Raw genomic sequence first — 21,259 nt, forward strand, 5'->3', positions numbered from 1 at the left:
TAGATGCTTCTTTCACTCGTCTCTCAAACCATCTGTCTTGTCTGTCCAACATGTGGACACCGGCATACTCGAAAGAGTGACCTTTGGTAACACCTGACACCTCAGCTGATAATGACCCACACCTTGGCTCATGTGGTGAGTCACATGATCAATACAGGTTCAATGACCCTCATAAGGGACACCCCCACTAGGGTTTAAATACCTGGGACTCTCCACCATTTGGTTTAGAACTGAAGAAGCTTCTCGGATGAAATGAAACTTAAAGAAGTACAGTTTCCTTCTTTCCTAGCACCTCAGAGCCCCTCCTACCTTCACCTGTTCACCACGCCCTCCATCCAGCTGTGGTCCAACTCTCTATCTCTAATTTCTGCTGGACCCTCCTTCTCTTTTTGTATGATTACTCTCTTCTGCCAATCATTGGCCCCTCCCTCTCACTTCATTTGGTTCATTACTATCTCTACCATTGGGACCTCCCTCTCTTCACATGTTGGCCCCTCCCTCTTGCTTCCTGTGTGTACCTGCTCAGGGCCCCTGCAGGTCTGTAGCGGTACTGCACAGTCAGGTTGTAGCTGTAGCAGCGTGTCACGTTGTATCCGAATGGTTCCCAGCGAACCGCCACCTGTTTGGACTGGATGTCAACGACTTCAAGACGCCGTGGGCCGTTCATCGGATCTGAAACCAACACGGAGACCACACAAACAGGAACACGTGATGAGGATAATGAATTGAGACACACCTGTGCTCACCTGTAGCCCTTCTTATCCTCTCCACAATGATGAAAGTAAACTGAAGCTCCTGCCCTGTTGCTGCTGTTCTTAACTTCTGATGGATGTAAACATGTTTTCTTTGACGGAGGATTCGGGTGTTTGTCCTTAAACTGAAGGAAGCAGTGTGAACGTCACGTTGTCACGTCTCTAAAATCCTCTATGTGTGTAAAGTGAAAACAGAGCTGGCGAAGGGCTCAGCTCCGCTCTGCTGCCAACTGTCGCCAAACCGGCGCCTTGCTCTGGGGTCAGTCGGTGCTCAGCCAATCAGAGTTGTTAGGACCTGACCAGGTGACCTCCATCTGAGTTTCTTCATCGCTCAGCATTTTTATCGGCACGCCTCGTCTCCATCGGCTGACCTTCCTGTTGGTGTTAATGACTGAAGCAGCATGTGTCAAATGCAACAGAACAGCTCACTGCATGCACACCAAATCACAAACATAACTATGCTTCTTACCAAAGCACGACTGCAAATCCTGACATGCATCTACATGTCCGTAGGAAAAACACCTCGTTACAGTCTGCTTCACTTATATCTGGGCTTTGCTTTTCCTCACTTCTAATATGAAGTAATCCAGCCAGTGAGACGATGTGAAGAAAATAAGGTGTGCCATCTCTTCCTCAAACCTCTGTTTGTTTCTTTTTGTTGTCCATCACACACGTCCATCTGTTTTCTTACGGACATGCTGATGGATGTTAGGACTCCCAGTTGTGCTTCGGTAAGAAACGGTTATGTTTGTGGTGTGAATATTTCGAGCTGTTGAAAGAAAGATGATTACACTGCATAAAATAGCTGACGCTCAGCACATTCGACCAGACGAGGAAAAATCCAGCCGGTCGGTCTGGTGACTCAAACCAGCTCTCCTCCTCCTCCACAGTCCTCGTTTATAACGTGCTTTACAAACATCAACATCACAGCTAACAGCTGGATTTTACCGTTTCAGTGCAGCTAGCCAAACAGTGAACAGCCACTTCCTGCCACAGACATAGACAGTAAAGTGGACAGTCTGTCCTGGTTCAACATGAACTCACTGCTGCAGCACTAAAGTGATCCCCTCACACTCACGTTTAGTTTAAGTGCCCTTAATTTCCTCTGAGGTATCCATCCTGTCAGTAGTTAGCTAACATAAAGTAATGCGAGTCTGTTAGCACCAACCAACCAATCACATGACGTCACATCCCATACTGACAGAAGATGGCGCTGAACACGACCCGACATCACAGACAGACTTAGGTCCAGGCTCAGTGAGGTATATTAGCCTTTATGTGTAAAGAGTTTCATTTCCCCGTTAATGAGTGAAATTCTGGGATTTTATCAGCAGGTATCTGTGCCTGTGTGATGCTCCCCTACAATATGATGATCAGCTGATAATTCAGCACTCCACACAAACATGGAAAAAGAAACAGATGATTAGCAGGGATTGTGTTTCCCAGTCACCCTGCATGTTTCCTGTTTATCACGTGTGTCTCCAAACAGGCAGAAACATATAAAACCAGTGGCTGTTAACTAAACCCGAACCTTGCAGCATCACCAACATCCAGCTGGATAGAAGCCTGAGGAGTGGACCAATGGGTATCCAGCACTGCAGACTCCACCCTGACGCTTCACTGAGGACGGAAACAGACTTCAACTCAAACTTTATTAACACACAGCATGAACACAGATGGAACCATCTGGGAACCATTACAGCCCGTCCAGTCTGGGCTCCTCAGAGCCACACAGAGCCCCCCCCCCCCCTCCCCCCTCTGAGCCTCCAGCAGAGACTTTAACCAACACTGGAAAAAACCCGAGCTCCCTCTGAGACACAGAGAGGGAGATTAAAGGAGGCTTCGAATTGAGCGCGCTCACACACACGCATTCACACGCACACACACATACACGCACGCACGCGCGGGCACACACACACACACACACACACACACACACACACACACACACACACACACACACACACACAGTCTTTCTAGTGGCCAATCTAAGTGCTTTATTTCAAGATGACAGACAGCGTTCCACTCAGAGGGGGAATGATAGATGAGAGCAGGAAAGAGCAATTTCTCCTGACAAACCCCTGTGTGTGTGTGTGTGTGTGTGTGTGTGTGTGTGTGTGTGTGTGTGTGTGTGTGTGTGTGTGTGTGTGTGTGTTCAGGTATTTTCTGCAGCTGGTGAACAATACCTTTCCTGTTCTTTGTTGTCGTTTGTGGTTGTGTGTGTGTGTGTGTGTGTGTGTGGGGCACAATAACAGGAAAGAAGTTTTCTGTGCAGCCGCAATCGACCACACACACACACACACACACACACATACACACACACTGCAGGCTTTTAGCTGAACACAATAGAGGCACTTGTGAGTTTCTGCACCTCGATTGTTGCTCTGAAAGAGAGATGTCGACTTAAATGCTCTGTCTGCAGGGAACACACACACTCACACAGCGACATCGCTACGGCAACAATGTGGGTTGGGGGTCAAGGGAAGGAGGGGGGGGGGGGCATTGAGGTGGATCCCATTACCCATAATCCCCGAGGGAAGAGTGAACGCTATCACATAAAATCCTCCCATTCCCCTCTGATCAAACCTGTGTGTGTGTTTGTGTGGTCGTCATGGTTTCCATCCCATCATTTTTTGGGCTGACATTTAAATTACTTGGAGCCAGTGCACCCAGTCGCTGACATCACCAGGTAGTTTTCCACAACATGGCAAAAACTACAAATGACAACCGTCAGGAACTACAGAGCGCCATGTTCACAGCATTCACTGATTACACCAGTGTGTATTCAGATTACTGATTACACCAGTGTGTACTCAGATTACTGATACTTTGATAAAGCTCAGATTACTGATGTTAGGTCAGACTGTGACAGTAAGGTGAACCTTTTGCGAGGTCAGACACCTGCAAAGGTAAGATGCTAACACCAACCTCCAGACTCAGAGTGAGCTCAGGGAACTGTACAGTAACGCCACTGTTTTGCACATGTCTCACTCTGTATATTTTATTTTATATATGTTATTTATTGTTTACTCTATTTAATTTGTAAAATATGTGTACACACACACACACACACACACACACACGTAGAAAAATATTTAGTATACGCATCCAGAAATGCATATACTATTATATATTGTACATATATTTATTAGTTTCAGATGTAGCCATTCTTGTATTTTGCTTGTTTACGTTCTTGTATTTGCACAACTCTGTTGCTTGTGAAGCTCGCACACAAGAATTTCACTCACATGTGCTGTACCAATGTACCTGCACATGTGATGTGACAATAAAAGTGATTTGATTTTGATTTGATTTGATTTGAACGGAGATAACCAGCCAATCAATCAATCAGGACAGTAATCAATATATCTTTTTTTATCTTCTTCAGGTTTATTTTCTTTTAAAGGAAAATTAGATATTAGTAATAGCAAAAAAAAAAAAAATTATGTTATATTGTTATATTATTCTATATTAAATTATTTATTTATTATTTAAAGGAGTCCCAGGCTTCTACCTTTCTACCTTTAAAACCCACCACCAGCCAAATGGCTGGTAGGCTTTTAGCTAAGCTTTAGCTTCAGCCAAGTGGAAGCTAAATTGGCTAGTCATTCATATGTAAATTAGGTTGTTAGCTGGGAATTCTGGAGGGAGGGGAGTGGGGGTGTGTGGATGAGGGGGTGGGGGAGCTGCTAAAAGCTGTGCACTTCCTTTTGTGTTTCATCTTGATGCATTCTCAATCATCCAGGGAAATAAATCTCCAAAAGTCACCAACTTGGAGTGTTTCAGTTTGCCATCTTAGGGAGAAATCAACACACATGGGTGTATGTCCTTTGTTGCTGAGATTTATTGATAAAAACAGTACAAAAAACCAACCATTTGTACACATATTTACAAATAATAATAAAAAGTGAGTGAGTACATTTCAACATTTTCAGCAATCACTCACAATCCTGGCACTGCCATGGTATCTGTAGTCTGCATTTACCACATGTGTATCTGTAGCAGTGAACACATCGCACAGTGGCATGATTGTTCTTGCATTTGTGTTTGACCTGACACATGGCTCTTTTTCCAGGACTAGGTGTGGAGGGTTGTGTCCGAAGCAACTGTTCTTTTCTTGCCTTCTTCTCAGCTACATGAGAGTGAGCCAACTCTCTTGCAAGCTCCACCACATTTACATATGAATGACTAGCCAATCCACTAGTGGATTGAGGAATTTCCCTGCGAATCTTGTTGACTGTGCCGAGGATGGTGGTTTTCAGTCTAAGAAGTTTTTGCGCAAGTGAAAGCGATGTGAAAAAATTGTCCGTGGTAACATTTCTGCCCTTGTCTAGGAATGGTTCCATCAGCCTCATTACTACATTTTCAGAAAGTCTCTCCCCAGTGGGACGATTGGGGTCCTTGCCAAGATATGGGAAGACATTGCAAATGTACTTGGATTTTAGGTCGCAAGCCACCCAAAACTTGATCCCAAACTTGTCAGGTTTACTTGCAATATACTGCAGGAAACAGCACCGAGTCTTTGATGGGAAAAGCTGTTCATCAACGGTGATATGTAGACCAGGGTTGTAGCACGTGATGCAGTTGGTGACCAATGATCCCCACACACTGGAAATTGCAGCGAACTTATCAGTCTTTGCTCGATTTGCTCCATTGTGGCATCAATCAGACCACTGGTATAATGTTGAAATGTACTCACTCACTTTTTATTATTATTTGTAAATATGTGTACAAATGGTTGGTTTTTTGTACTGTTTTTATCAATAAATCTCAGCAACAAAGGACATACACCCATGTGTGTTGATTTCTCCCTAAGACGGCAAACTGAAACACTCCAAGTTGGTGACTTTTGGAGATTTATTTCCCTGGATGATTGAGAATGCATCAAGATGAAACACAAAAGGAAGTTCACAGCTTTTAGCAGCTCCCCCACCCCCTCATCCACACACCCCCACTCCCCTCCCTCCAGAATTCCCAGCTAACAACCTAATATACATATGAATGACTAGCCAATTTAGCTTCCACTTGGCTGAAGCTAAAGCTTAGCTAAAAGCCATTTGGCTGCTCTCCGGGTTTTAAAGGTAGAAAAAGCCAAATGGCAGTCCGTGGTGATGTAAGTGTTAATATTTCAGTTTTCTGGGTCTTTGGAACTCAGAAACCAAATGAATTAGAAGCTGTGGTTATGGACAATTTCTTTTAAGATTTATAGACTAAATGTTGAAGTGCTAAATCTGATCAGAAGACGATGAAATGACCTGGCTGACTTTATCAAAGTAAAGCTGCCTTCCCTCCTGGGTCCGGTGTAAAGAGCTGCTTTTCTTTTTTTCTTATTCTTTTTTTCTATTTTCTTATTTGGACTCTGCTTGTAAATCTGTCCTCGACGTAGGCTCCTTGGCTAACTGATTTTACCAGAGCCGCTAGAAAAGAATGTAGAAGATGTGAAAGACGGTGGAAAAAAGAGAAAGCTCTTAAGACTAGCTGGAAAGTCTATCAGAAAGCAGTAAAGGCTGCCAAGCACTCCTATTTTTCCCAACTTATTGCTGCCAGCTTGCATAACCCTCGTGTTCTATATAAATCTAGAAATTCTGTACTTAATACAGAAGGCTATGTTCTTTTGCACTCTTCTGAGGTTATGTGCAATAAGTTTCTTAATTATTTTGTGGACAAGGTTGCTAGTTTGAGACCTCTGACTCTATCTATTGCTGACCCAGCCATGCATGGTTCTTGCTCAGGTTTGTTCTCTGCTATTCTACCAATTCTTTTACCTGATTTAGAGAAACTTGTGCTGAATGCTCAACTGTGTGGCTCTCCAAATGACGTTGTTCCTCCCCATTTTCTCAAAAAGGGATTTCCTACCATCGGACCACACATTCTGAACATTATTAATACTAGTCTTTTGTCTTGGTGCATTGTCAATCATCCAGGAAAGCAAATCTCCAAAAGTTGATTCTGTTCCTCTGGATGTAGCTACAAAACGCTACGTTCAGATGAACAGAATCAACTTTTGGAGACTAGTCTTTTGTCTGGTCAAGTACCTAGGGAGTTTAAGCATAGTCATACATCCTTTACTTAAGAAACCAGGCTGCTTCATGCCCTGGAGGACGGGGCTGTGGCCCCCCCACACCCTCTAGCAGATCATTACATGAAGGAACCTTTTAAAAAACAAAAAACAAACGCGTCCATGCTCACAGGTGTACACACGGGTGATCACACCCACAAACTACACCCTTTTTGGCTCCTACCTCAAAGCACACTGTGTTCTGTTGATCTTATGTGCTGCACAATAATGTTTAACATTTAGTATTTACTGTCATATTCCCATATATCATTGTGATGTTGTTTATTCTATTACTCTTGTTCTCTTCTGCTTGTTTTCTTTTTTCTTTCTCAGCAGGTGATCCAGGTGATTGATATATGCTTTTTCTTTTCTTTTTTTCTTCTTTTTTTTTCTTTTTCTGCTCATTCTGTTGGTTTTTGGTTTTTGCCCTTCTCCCCCGTCCCTCTTCTCAGCTGTTTCTCTTTCCCTCTTTCTTTCTCCCCTTGGCTTAATCCCCTCTGCTTTGGGGTGTTCCACAGGGATCTATTCTTGGGCCGTTATTGTTTTCACTGTACCTTTTGCCTCTTGGCGCGATTTTCCAAAAACATAAAGTGTCATTCCATCTATACGCAGATGACTGCCAGTTTTATTTACCTTTTAGTCATTCTGATAGTTTCCCAAGTTGACCTCTGCTTTACTGCCTTAGTAATGTTAAAGCATGGATGGCCAAAAACTTTTTAAATTTTAATGATCGGAAGACGGAAGCGATCTTATTTGGTCCAAATCATTTTTCTCACGCTCCAGATGTTGATCTTGCCGCTTTGACTTCCCATTTAAAGAGTTCGATCACAAATCTCGGAGTAAAAATTGATTCTGCACTTACCTTTGGTCAGGTAAACGGGGTGGTAAAATCAGCATTTTATCACCTCAGACGTTTATCAAAGGTTAAGCCCTTTCTTTCCAAGCGTGACTTGAAAAGTGTTATTCACGCCTTTATTTTTTCACATTTAGATTATTGCAATTCTCTTTTAATAGGGGTTGGGCAGGGCACTTTATCACGCTTGCAACTAGTGCAAAATGCTGCGGCACGATTTTTAACTGGTAGAAGGAAATTCGACCACATCACTCCGGTTTTGGTCTCTCTACATTGGCTTCCAATTGAATTTAGGATCCGTTTTAAAGTCCTTTCATTGGTTTTTAAATCTCTAAAGGGTCTGGCACCTGTTTATTTGTCTGATTTGTTAAAGCCCCATGTCCTCATTCACTCGCTTCGGTCAGCTGAGCAGCTGTTGCTGCTTTCAGTCCCAAAGTTACGGCTGAAACTTATAGTAGACCGGGCGTTCTCTGTTGCAGCACCGATGCTTTGGAATAGCCTTCCACTCCATATTAGACAGGCTACATCAGTGCCAGTTTTTAAGTCCAGATTTTTAACCTATTTTACAACCTATTTTTATTCCCTGGCTTTTAACTCTGTGGGTAACTGACATTTTATTTATTAATTTTATTGTTATGTCTGCTTTTTGCTATTTTATTACTATATTTATATTTGTATTGTACAGCACTTTGGTCTACCAGGTGTATTTTTAAAGTGCTATATAAATAAACGATAATGATGATGATCTTCTTATGGCCTCTGACAGTGGACTCATCTCTGTGCTTGTCCTGCTAGACCTCAGTGCAGCATTCGATACTGTCGACCATAATATCCTATTAGAGCGATTAGAACACGCTGTAGGTATTACAAGTACTGTGCTGCAGTGGTTTGTATCATATCTATCTAATAGACTCCAATTTGTTCATGTAAATGGAGAGTCCTCTTCACACACTGAGGTTAATTATGGAGTTCCACAGGGTTCAGTGCTAGGACCAATTCTGTTTACATTATACATGCTTCCCTTAGGCAGCATCATTAGAAGACATAGCATACATTTACACTGCTATGCAGATGACACCCAGCTCTATCTGTCCATGAAGCCAGATAACACACACCAATGAGTTAAACTGCAGGAATGTCTTAAAGACATAAAGACCTGGATGGCCGCTAACTTTCTGCTTCTTAATTCAGATCAAACTGAGGTTATTGTACTCGGCCCTGAAAATCTTAGAAATATGGTATCTAACGTCTTGATGCATGCTCAAGTTGATTCTGTTCATCTGGACGTAGCGTTTTCAGTGAGAGAAACATTTCGTCACTCATCCAAGTGGCTTCTTCAGTCTCAGCTGACTGCAGGTTTCAATCTTATAAACAGTACATTTGCATAATGACTGAAACCAGAAGTCCAGATGAACAGATTCAACTTTTGGAAATATGGTATCTAACCTGATTCTTACTCTGGGTGGCATTACCTTGGCCACCGGTAACACTGTGAGGAACCAGGATATGTCCTTCAATGCACATATTAAACAAATATGTAAGACTGCGTTCTTCCATTTTCTAAAGTTAGAAATATCCTGTCTCAGAGTGATGCTGAAAAACTAGTTCATGCATTTATTATTTCCAGGCTGGACGACTGTAATTCATTATTATCAGGAAGTCCTAAAAACTCCCTGAAAAGCCTTCAGCTAATCCAAAATGCTGCAGCAAGAGTCCTGACAGGGACTAGAAAGAGAGCAGATTTCTCCTGTTTTGGCTTCTTGTTAAAATCCAGAATTCAAAATCCTGCTCCTCACATACAAGGTCTTAAATAATCAGGCCCCATCTTATCTTAATGACCTTGTAGTACCATATCACCCTATTAGAGCACTTCGCTCTCGCACTGCAGGCTTACTTGTTGTTCCTAGAGTATTTAAAAGTAGAATGGGGGGGAGAGTCTTCAGTGCGCTGGTTTCAATATCTAATAATTAGTAACACACACACACACACACACACACACAAGCTGTGGACTCTCATTCTCCACATTACCAGGACATGTTTGTTGCCCACATGAGTCTTTTTTTAATCTTCTGCTGGGTTTAAAAAGCTGAACTCGTCTCCCTCTGCGTTTCTGAGCCTCCCTCTTCCTGTGACCTTTTCAGCCAACACGACCCTGACTGATGGAAACAGATTTCCAGCATTCACCCTGCTGACACACACACACACACACACACACACACACACACACACACACACACACACACACACACACACACACACACACACACACACAGCTGGTGCTTTGTTCTCAGTGAAAAGCAGGAAATTTCAACCTTTCAGAGTTTTATGATGAGAACCTCGCTTTCTCCTCCTTTATCACGGCGTTTCTTTGGAGCTGGGTGTTAAACGATTACAGTGAAATAACTTTGCCTCCATAGAATTATGAAACCCGGTCAATATAAAATCGATAGAAGTCATTTTGTTCCACATCGTCCAGCCCTTTTCTTTAACACATATTAACCGAACTGAGCTCATATACTGTAAATGGCTCGTAGCCTAACGCCCCCTACAGTCTGTGGCCATAAACGCTTACCAGCTAATGACATGCTGCAGATATGTGCATAAATCAGTGATGCTAATGTTTTTGTATGAGGAACAAATCACCTTTCATAAAGTGACACATAAACACACACTCAGAATTATTACTGCTCTCTTTTTTCTGTGGATGTTCTGAGGTCACTTCCTGTCTGATGGATTGTCCACACTCTTCCTCGTGCCGCTGTTACATGTGTTCACTTTAAACACCACAGAAGAACAGATTACAGGCAGAGAGACGAGTGATGAACGTCTGAAGGTGACTTTAAGATGAAGGAGAGGAGGAGGAGGAGAGGTTTAATTTTTCATTTCCAGGAGATTTAATATGAGAGGATGGCTGAAGACGAAGAGAGATGAGAATCAGTGATGGATGATCGAAGGCGCTGACCAGAACAGCCGCTTAGTGAGAGAGCAGCTGGAAACCAGTGAATCCAGTCTAAATACAGATCAGGTTCTCCATATCCTGTGACAGGGGAACTTTCTGCCATGAACGTTCTGCTACACATGAACGTTATGGTACAGATGAATGTTCTGTTATACATGAACTTTACGGTACAGGTGAACGTTCTGATATGAACGCTACGCTACACATGAACGTTATGCTACAGGTGAACGTTCTGCTATGAACGTTCTGTTACACATGAACGTTATGGTACAGGTGACCGTTCTGCTACATATGAACGTTACGGTACACATGAACGTTACAGTACAGGTAACATTCTGCTACACATGAACGTCATAGTACAGGTGAACGTTCTGCTATGAACGTTCTGTTACACATGAACATTACGGTACAGGTGAACGTTCTGCTACAAATGAACGTTACGGTACAGGTGAACGTTCTGCCATGAACGTTCTGCTACAAATGAATGTTATGGTACAGGTGAACGTTCTGCTACACACGAACGTTATGGTACAGGTGAACGTTCTGCTATGAACGTTCTGTTACACACAAACGTTACGGTACAGGTGAACGTTCTGCCATGAACGTTCTGCTACACATGAACGTTACGGTATAGGTGAACGTTCTGCTATGAACGTTCTGCAACAAATGAACGTTACGGTACAGGTGAACGTTCTGCTACAAATGAACGTTATGGTACAGGTGAACGTTCTGCTATGAACGTTCTGCAACAAATGAACGTTACGGTACAGGTGAACGTTCTGCTACAAATGAACTTTACGGTACAGATGAACGTTCTGCTATGAACGTTCTGCTACACATGAACGTTACGGTACAGGTGACCGTTCTGCTACATATGAACGTTACGGTACACATGAACGTTACAGTACAGGTAACATTCTGCTACACATGAACGTCATAGTACAGGTGAACGTTCTGCTATGAACGTTCTGTTACACATGAACATTACGGTACAGGTGAACGTTCTGTTACAAATGAACGTTACGGTACAGGTGAACGTTCTGCTACAAATGAACGTTACGGTACAGGTGAACGTTCTGCCATGAACGTTCTGCTACAAATGAATGTTATGGTACAGGTGAACGTTCTGCTACACACGAACGTTATGGTACAGGTGAACGTTCTGCTATGAACGTTCTGTTACACACAAACGTTACGGTACAGGTGAACGTTCTGCCATGAATGTTGTGCTACACATGAACATTACGGTACAGGTGAACGTTCTGCCATGAACGTTCTGCTACACATGAACGTTACGGTATAGGTGAACGTTCTGCTATGAACGTTCTGCAACAAATGAACGTTACGGTACAGGTGAACGTTCTGCTATGAACGTTCTGCAACAAATGAACGTTACGGTACAGGTGAACGTTCTGCTACAAATGAACGTTATGGTACAGGTGAACGTTCTGCTATGAACGCTCTGTTACAAATGAACTTTACGGTACAGGTGAACGTTCTGCTACAAATGAACGTTATGGTACAGGTGAACGTTCTGCTATGAACGCTCTGCTACAAATGAACGTTATGGTACAGGTGAACGTTCTGCTATGAACGCTCTGTTACAAATGAACGTTACGGTACAGGTGAACGTTCTGCCATGAATGTTGTGCTACACATGAACATTACGGTACAGGTGAACGTTCTGCTATGAACGTTCTGCTTCAAATGAACGTTACGGTACAGGTGAACGTTCTGCTATGAACGCTCTGTTACAAATGAACTTTACGGTACAGATGAACGTTCTGCTATGAACGTTCTGCTACACATGAACATTACGGTACAGGTGAACGTTCTGCTACAAATGAACGTTACGGTACAGGTGAACTTTCTGCTACAAATGAACGTTACGGTACAGGTGAACGTTCTGCTACAAATGAACGTTACGGTACAGGTGAACGTTCTGCTACACATGAACATTACAGTACAGGTGAACGTTCTGCTATGAACGTTCTGTTACAAATGAACGTTACGGTACAGGTGAACGTTCTGTTACACATGAATACAATAAGAACTTCTTAGATGACTTGTCTGATCTGTTGGCTGAAATTATGCCAAAATATGATCATGTCCTTATTATTGGGGACTTCAATATTCATGTGTGCTGCCCTGACAAGCCAATGGCAAAGGACTTTTTAAATCTTATTGACTCTTTTGATCTTGTGCAACCTGTGTCTGTGCCTACACAAAAATATGGGCACACGTTGGATCTTGTTTTAACTCACAATTTACCTGTCTCTAACTTAGAGGTTTGTGATGTTGTATGGTCAGACCATAGACCTGTCTTGTTTGAGGTTTTCCTTCCTTGTACCAAAGTTAATCTTCCTCCTGTTGCTGCTAGGAGCTGTCGTATTTTTAACCCTTCCTCTGCTGGACAGTTCTCTATTGTTTTTAATCAGAACGGCGGCCTTCCTGATTTCATATGCAATGATACAGAAGAGCTGAGTACGTGGTTTTACTCTGTCTGCCAAACTGCTTTAGATTCAGTGGCCCCCTTTAAGCTTAGGCAAGTAAAAGCCAAATCTGAACCCTGGCTGAATGAAGACACCCGGGCTGCCAGAAGAAAGTGTAGGAGAGCTGAACGTAAATGGAAGAAGGATCAACTTCAGGTGTCATACCAAATGTTACAAGACTACTGGAATTCTTACCAGAAAACTGTAAAAGATGCTAAGAGGAAACATTTTGCTGCTATTATTCAGGCAAATTGTCGTAAGCCTCATGTCTTATTTAAGACTATTGACATGGTCCTTCATGCTCCACAGACTGTTGGTGTCGAGTCCTCTCAGGAAATTTGTGAAAACTTCCTGCACTTTTTTATTGATAAAGTGCTATCTGTCAAAGCGCAGACTTCCCAGTCCGTTCTCGACCCTTCTACCCCTGTCCCTAGTTCTGCTGTCTTTGACAGGTTCGAGCCAGTTTCCTTGCTCTGCCTGCAGGAGTTGGTTGCTCACATGAAGCCCTCAGCTTCCCCTTATGATGCTCTCCCTCCTCGATTTTTCAAAGAGGTTTTTCTCACTATAGCATCAGCTGTACAATCCATTGTAAATAGTAGTTTGTCCTCTGGTGTTGTACCTGTCAATCTCAAACATGCGGTGATTCAGCCTCTACTCAAGAAACCTGCTCTTGATCCTGATATTATTGCGAATTACAGACCTATTTCCAAACTGTCTTTTATCTCAAAGATTCTTGAAAAGGTAGTTTACAAGCAATTAATGTCCTTCCTAGAAGAACACGGTATTTTAGAAGTTTTCCAATCTGGTTTTAAAGCTTTACATAGTACCGAATCTGCCCTTTTAAGAGTTTTTAATGATGTGTTTTTGGCAAATGACTCAGGTGACTGTGTTATTATTATGCTGTTAGATTTAACTGCTGCTTTTGATACAGTGGATCATAATATTTTAATCTCCCGTTTAGAGCAGTTGGTGGGTATGCGGAGTGCCGCACTGCAGTGGCTCAGATCCTATTTGGCAGAGCGAACTTTCTCTGTGAAACTCGGGGAGTTTGTATCCTCTGTTGCTTCTCTTCAATGTGGGGTCCCACAGGGTTCAGTTTTAGGCCCGCTTCTTTTCTCTCTAGATCTCCGACCCCTTGGGTCTATTTTCAGGAAACGTGGGATTTCTTTCCACTGCTACGTCGATGACTCCCAGATTTATTTCCCACTTAAAAAGATAAATGGCTTCTCAGTAGACTCGCTGCTCAGATGCCTTGATGAAATAAGGGCCTGGATGGCTTTGAACCTTTTACATTTTAATGAACAGAAAACAGAAGTGATGGTTTTTGGTGGCGCTTCTGAGGCCACTCTTATAGATCTTGGTTCACTGGCACAGTATGTTAAACCAGTCATCACTAATCTGGGAGTTAAAATAGAGGCAAATCTTAAACTTGAAAGCCAGGTCAGAGCTGTTGTAAGCTCTAGCTTTTTTCATTTGAGGGAATTAGCCAAAATAAAGCCTATCTTATCGAAACAGCATTTTGAGACAGTAATCCACGCCTTTGTTACTTCTAGGCTGGATTATTGTAACGCACTTTATTTTGGGGTTAGTGATGCGTCCATTAGGCGGCTGCAGGTTGTGAAAAATGCTGCAGCACGTCTTTTAACTGGAACAAAAAGGTTTGAGCACATTACCCCAATTTTAATTTCACTCCACTGGCTACCTGTACATTTTAGGATTGTTTTTAAAATTCTCTTATTTGCTTTTAAATCTCTTAATGGCCTGGCCCCCCCCTACCTCTCGGAGCTACTACAACCATATACACCTGCCTGTTCCCTTAGGTCCGCCAATCAGCAGCTCCTTAAGGTACCGAAAACTAAGTATAAATCAAATTCAAATTCAAATTCAAATTTTATTTGTCACGTACACAGTCATACACAGTACGATATGTAGTGAAATGCTTGGACAACTGCTCGTGACCTAAAGAAAACAAAAAAGGAAAAGGCTATGAATAAGATAGGAAATAAATATGAAAAATTAAAAAGGTGATCGTGCTTTTGCTGTAGTTGCTCCAAAGTTGTGGAATGATCTACCCTTGCATGTTAGGCAGGCCTCTTCTCTCTCTGAATTTAAAAGTCTTCTTAAAACATATTTATTCGCTGAAGCCTTTGGCATTGATTAGAGGGGTTGACTCAATTTGTTTTGACATGTTTCAATTTATTTTAGTTTTTTAGTTATTTATTTTATCTTATCTCATTTTAATTTTCTTTACTTATGCTTTTAGCATGTACAGCACTTTGTGAACTCTGGTTTTATGTTAAAGTGCTTTATAAATAAAGGTGGTATGGTACGTTACGGTACAGGTAAACGGTCTGCGATGAACGTTGTGCTACAGGTGATCATGCTGCCTCACACTGACACAAACACATTCATGAACTTGCTCGCCTTCAATTTTCATTTCACATTTTGTCTCTCATGTCTGAACTTCATTCCGCAATCATTCCCAGGGGGAAACAAACAGACGCTGCGACTTTGGGACAACGATGTCAGCGTCCACTGAGACATCTATTGTGTTGGCAATCCTCTGAGCAGTGCTCGCTGTCTTTTAGCTCTGGTTTGGTCTCCACCAGCTGCTTGCTTAAAATCAGCTTGGGTCTCACTTATAAAGGCCTGATGACGACTTCTCAGTATTAGACAGCATAATGCTGGAACGTCGGAGAACCAAGCACAGAAGTAAAAGCACTAAAACGTCAGAGAGCTGAGCAGAGCGTGAAAATCTGAGGTGGAAAGAGAAAAAACTCAAATATTCATGTGATATTTTTCTAAAAGCCTCAACAAACAGCACACACACTTTAATGGATGTTAACACACACACACACACACACACAAAGGTTTTTATTTCATGACCGATGCTCAACTCTTCATCTTTCTATAAGCGGGAGGATTCCAGCTCGGCTCTCCTCGGCTTCTGGGTTCGCTCTGACTTCTGGTGCCACCAAACGTTCAGGTTTTCAGTTTTACTCGATTTATCAATGTCTGCTTCTCAGGATCAGCTCTGATACTGACACCTAGGCTTTTTACCACCCACAGCTTTAAACGTATTGATCGTGTGCAGCTGCTCGTCCAGCAGACGGATGTCTCAAGAAGCATTTAAAGATGTTATTGATTCATTTTGAGGCTCCACCCACACGGCGTTTGTATTCAGAGCTTTCCTCCCTCTGTCTTTAAAGGACTCATCAGCTCTGCAAACATCTGATTTTCATGAATAAACAGATGAGTGAGCACACAGAGGACAGACGTGGTTACAAAGTGTCCAGGTGCATAATGGGAAATGCAAGAATCAGTGTTGAATGAGAATGTGTTTGATTGTTCTGCCGTGTTTACCTCTGACTACATGTACTACTAAATGTAATAAAGTTTGTTTTTACATGGCAGTGTGTATGTGAATAATAATAATAACAATAATGAAGTAGAAGAAAACATCAAGTGACTGCAGAGAGATAACACAGCCTTCTCTAGACGGCCTGAACTGAAAACAAATGTTTGTTACATCAGTGAAGCTTTATCAGAGTTTCGTTTATACATCAGAGGATGAATAAAGTTTGATTGAACACACCACAGATCACAGGGAGATGTTCAGACGGCCTCGCTGATCCTGATGGAACGTGAAGAGTTTGTCGCACTGATCAGTGATCAAGATGAGGGTATGAAGCAGAATGTGAAATGACGAAGTCCTGTTTATCTGCCACCACGCTGAGTCGCCTCACTGAGCTCTAAGTCCTAAAGCTTGTATGATGGACACACTCATCCATTATTGACGACACACACACACGCAGGCTGCTTCATAATTGATCAGCACTAAAATGAATAAATAAAAGTGAGTTGAAGAAAGAGACGAGTGCCATCAGAGCGAATGTTGAGAGTGTGTGTATCACAACACTAACAGTGTGTGAGCCCTCAGTCACACACACACACACTCACAGTTTTTAACATATCTTTGGTTTCTCCGTGTTTCCTGCTGTCAATCTCAGAGGAGCGCTTGCTTTAGTCTGCTGACAGTCCCAGAGAGGTGGAGGTTATCACACAGACTGACACAATCACTTTGTTTTGTGATCTAGGACATACTGAGGAACCAAAAAACTCTCACCGACTGTGAGAACACTACCAAGGGCCATTAGAACCTCATACAGGCTGTGAGAACACTACCAAGGGCCATTAGAACCTCATACAGGCTGTGAGAACACTACCAAGGGCCATTAGAACCTCATACATGCTGTGAGAACACTACCAAGGGCCATTAGAACCTCATACATGCTGTGAGAACACTACCAAGGGCCATTAGAACCTCATACAGGCTGTGAGAACACTACCAAGGGCCATTAGAACCTCATACAGGCTGTGAGAACACTACCAAGGGCCATTAGAACCTCATACATGCTGTGAGAACACTACCAAGGGCCATTAGAACCTCATACAGGCTGTGAGAACATTACCAAGTAGGACTGTGTGATATGACTAAAATCTCATATCCCGATATAAGATATTTATCGTCCCAACAATGACATAAATCACAAAAGTTTTACATTTTCTGTAAATTCTGTGAATCTCGGGCAGCTCGACTTGTGTGACGTGCTTTCAGCTGAGTGTCGTGTAGCTGGAGTCGAGTGTTTTAACTGATGAGAGATGAGATGATGAGATAGCCTTTATTTGTCAGTTGCAGGTCTTTTGCCCACAACCGAGATGACAGACCTTGCCGACCGTACATACAATACAAACATCACATTGGGGAGACAGGTCAGGCCAGGTAGCGAGGAAAAAAAAACACTGAAATGTGCAACACAAAAGGATAATACAGGAATGCACAGGTATCAACACACCATAACACCAGACTTCTCGTTAAAGGGTGTCAATAGCATTCAGAGACCAGTTGATCAAATCCATAATTCTCTTTTAGGTTTTAGACACAGACTGTGAGAGAGTGTTCCAGGGAAAGTAATACAAAAAAGACACGAGACTAGACAAGGACATAAGAACTAGCAGGAAAGATAAGGGAGAGGAGAAAAGTGCGTCCGCCTCCTCCGAGAGCCAAATCAAGATGCACGAAACGATACATTTTTAGACACAAGTTGTAACGGCTGCCGTTTTCTTTGTGAGTATTTATTACACGGCGTGCTGCGGGGAAAAGCCTGCTCTAACGTTGGAGTCTAAGGTTTATTTTGAGCACCTGACTGCTCTTTCTTTGCTTCTCATCCGTAAACTCTCTTCATACTCTTTCACGCGATTCTGAGTCTGACGTGGGGACCCGATTGCACCATAATTTGCATACTACAGTTTTCTGACTTTTCATAACCAAACCATGTCCATGCTACAGAGGTGGCCTCTCATTTAGGAATAAGGGCTCCATTTGTTTTGACTGGACCTTCTGTTTGTCATCATTTCAGTTTATTTTGAAAAATCTCAACAGGCTCTTCAGCTTCATTGTGAAAGGTTTATGTGGAAAATAAACAGGCGGACAGCGGAGCCACACACTGGGTTTACTGTCATTGTTGCTAATGACAGCGTGTAAAAAAAGTCGCTTGTCTCTCCGTAGTGTGGTTATTTTAAATATAAGAGAAAGAGAGAACTTTAAGAGATTACTATAGCCACTACAGTGACCATCAAAACCATGAAAAAAATGTTGCCATAAACAGTTTATTTTGTGACACCACGAAACAAAACGATAGTGTAATATGAAACGATAGATTTTTTCATATCGTCATCCGATATATATATTGTTATATCAAACAGCCCTACTACCAAGGACCATTAGAAACTCATACAGGCTATGAGAACACAGCAGACCTCATCCACACCATCACCGCGTCACCATGAGCAACTAGAGCTTTCTTAAAGACCATTAGCACAAAGACCCTCATCAGGTCTCATTAGAAATGCAGCAAAAGCTGTCAGAGCTTTATCAGCACCAATGATTCACCACAGACCCTTACAATGTCACCAAGAACCATTACAGCCTCCTCAATGACCGAAATAACATCAGTGATCATCAGAACTTGACTGCTGGGCATGTTTTTCATTTTTCCTCCTGGAATAAGAGGCTCTCAGCTGGCTTGTACCAGGAAGTGCATCAAGAATCCAAGTGCATGTAGGACAGCACACATGCGCATAACAGCCTTCAAAAGCACACTAAAGGATGAACCTGCTCCTCACTGTCACAGGTCAGTGTGACAGGAAGCCTCTGAGGGTGGGGGCTATGGAGGGTGAAATGGGGGGGGGGGGGGGGTTCTACAGACACACAAGTTTATAGGAACATGACAGTGGCTGCGAGGTGTTGAAATGAGTCATGAAGCAGCAGGTCTGAGACGCCGGCATGTTGAAACCTGACACAGTTGTTCACAGTGTCGCCACTGGAACGACTGACAGCAGGACTGGAAAACATGAAGTTTGGAGGCAAGCACACAAAAACACGTCAGCATTGGAAACATCTGCATTGATTTTGATTCATATTTTGTTCAAACATGACTTTTTTATGTTGAAGTTTTTTTTTATTATTTTTTTCTTAAAGGAAATTGAAGTGAATGCTTTTATAATTATCACTGTGGAAAATAGAGGTGGTGTAATGCTGACATGAAAAAACTTGCACACTTTCTTTTAACCCTTTAAAGCCGGCCGTTTTGCATAACTATTTTTAAATCCCGGTAGCACTGCAACCATGTAAGCTAGCGCAATAATCTTTTTTGCATATGAAACCGGAGAAGTTGTACTTACATCTTATGCCATCAGCTTGTCCTCGGTCACGGTTTCCTTCCACATATAGCTTTGCAAAAACTGCATAAAAAGCGCTTGCAGCAACAAAAACATAATATTCCAGAAACACGCTTTGCCGATCCGATCAGCTGTTTGTAACACTTCCTACGTCCATCAGCGCGAACTATCGCATGTCCGCCATGTCCTGCCCAAAACCGGAAGTGACGTCATTTTGCGGAAATGTAGTTTTTTTTTTTTACCATCGGGGCCTTATAAGCCTATACTGGTGTCTTTCAAAGTTATGTTTGACTTTATGACTCTCTGTATTGTTTCTGGGATGCTTAGGACTCATATTGCACTGCTGGAAATAGTTTATTTTGATGCACATGCGTTTTTTTTTGCAAATGTGCACTATAATATTTATTTTAGTTTTTCCTGCAGTGTATAAAAATTGGTGTATTTCAAAAATAAAACTATGAAGACACTTAAATAAAATTTCCTGTGGTGGGAAACTATTTTGTGCAACTTTTTTGTATTTACAGTTTTGAGGGATAAGCCTCTTAAATTTCTCTAACTAGAAATTTTTTCAATTTTTTTGCAGTTTATCGCATTCTTTGCAATTTTATGTAATTACTATGCACTTAATGCATACATATTATTACAATTTGGGCTATAATTGTTGTATTGATGTATATCAACTTGAAATTCTCCCAAAAATGTCTCTAGAGCATGTAAAAATATAATATAAGCTCTGACGGACTTGGTTCTATGGTAGGTCTTAAAGGGTTAAGCTGAGATTGATATTATCATCACCTAAAAAATAACATTGTGGTTTTCTTTAAATTATGATTGTTTTACTAAATATTTTTGTGAATCTAAGTGTCTGCTGATGTTCTTTGTTTAAAAATATAGTTCCTCTTTGAAACACAAAGCTCTTTGTTGCTGTTGATAATGTGATCATGTAAATAAAACTTATACTGACAATAATGTAAGCATATGGGTTATATTCTTTCTATAAATTCAAACACAGGTATGTGAATAAAAACAGATCAAATGAATCTGAATTATGAAGACTGGCACTAATAATAATTACAACGAATAGAAACGTGTGGAACAAGCAAACACTCCACAGATGAAGTAACAACTGCACCAGCAATAAAAAGGCTGCACCTGTGTAATTAGCGAGCTAATTGCTAATAACATCCAGTTTTTTGTTTGCGTATGTAACCCAGTGTTAATTTGGTTATCTGATATTGTGTGATATTCAGTATATATGTATATACCTATATTGGGTGTTATAAAATGTTCTTCAATGATTTTGAGGTTTTTTTTATTGCTATTGGTTTGCGGCTGCTTTACGACAGTCGACTGTGGTAGTACATCCTAGCGGGAGGGGCTATGAGCTCACGTGGCTTGTAGCTG

At 41.9% G+C, this 21,259-nt stretch overlaps 1 protein-coding gene across 3 annotated transcripts in view; it reads right to left on the reverse strand.

The window, feature by feature from the left end:
- The window catches only part of LOC146702427 (receptor-type tyrosine-protein phosphatase mu-like), a 217,332-nt gene that overhangs the window by 126,121 nt on the left and 69,952 nt on the right, over positions 1–21,259 (reverse strand). For all 3 annotated transcript variants that reach the window (XM_085469039.1, XM_085469038.1, XM_085469040.1), the window contains exon 10: positions 519–672. In XM_085469039.1, coding sequence (XP_085325165.1) covers positions 519–672 — 154 coding nt within the window. The remainder of the gene's footprint in view (positions 1–518; positions 673–21,259) is intronic.

This window comes from Copadichromis virginalis, linkage group LG9, assembly GCF_057382275.1.
Source record: "Copadichromis virginalis isolate Kocher_CV1m ecotype Utaka linkage group LG9, C_Virginalis_male_GT1.1, whole genome shotgun sequence".
NCBI classification, from domain to species: Eukaryota; Metazoa; Chordata; class Actinopteri; order Cichliformes; family Cichlidae; genus Copadichromis; species Copadichromis virginalis.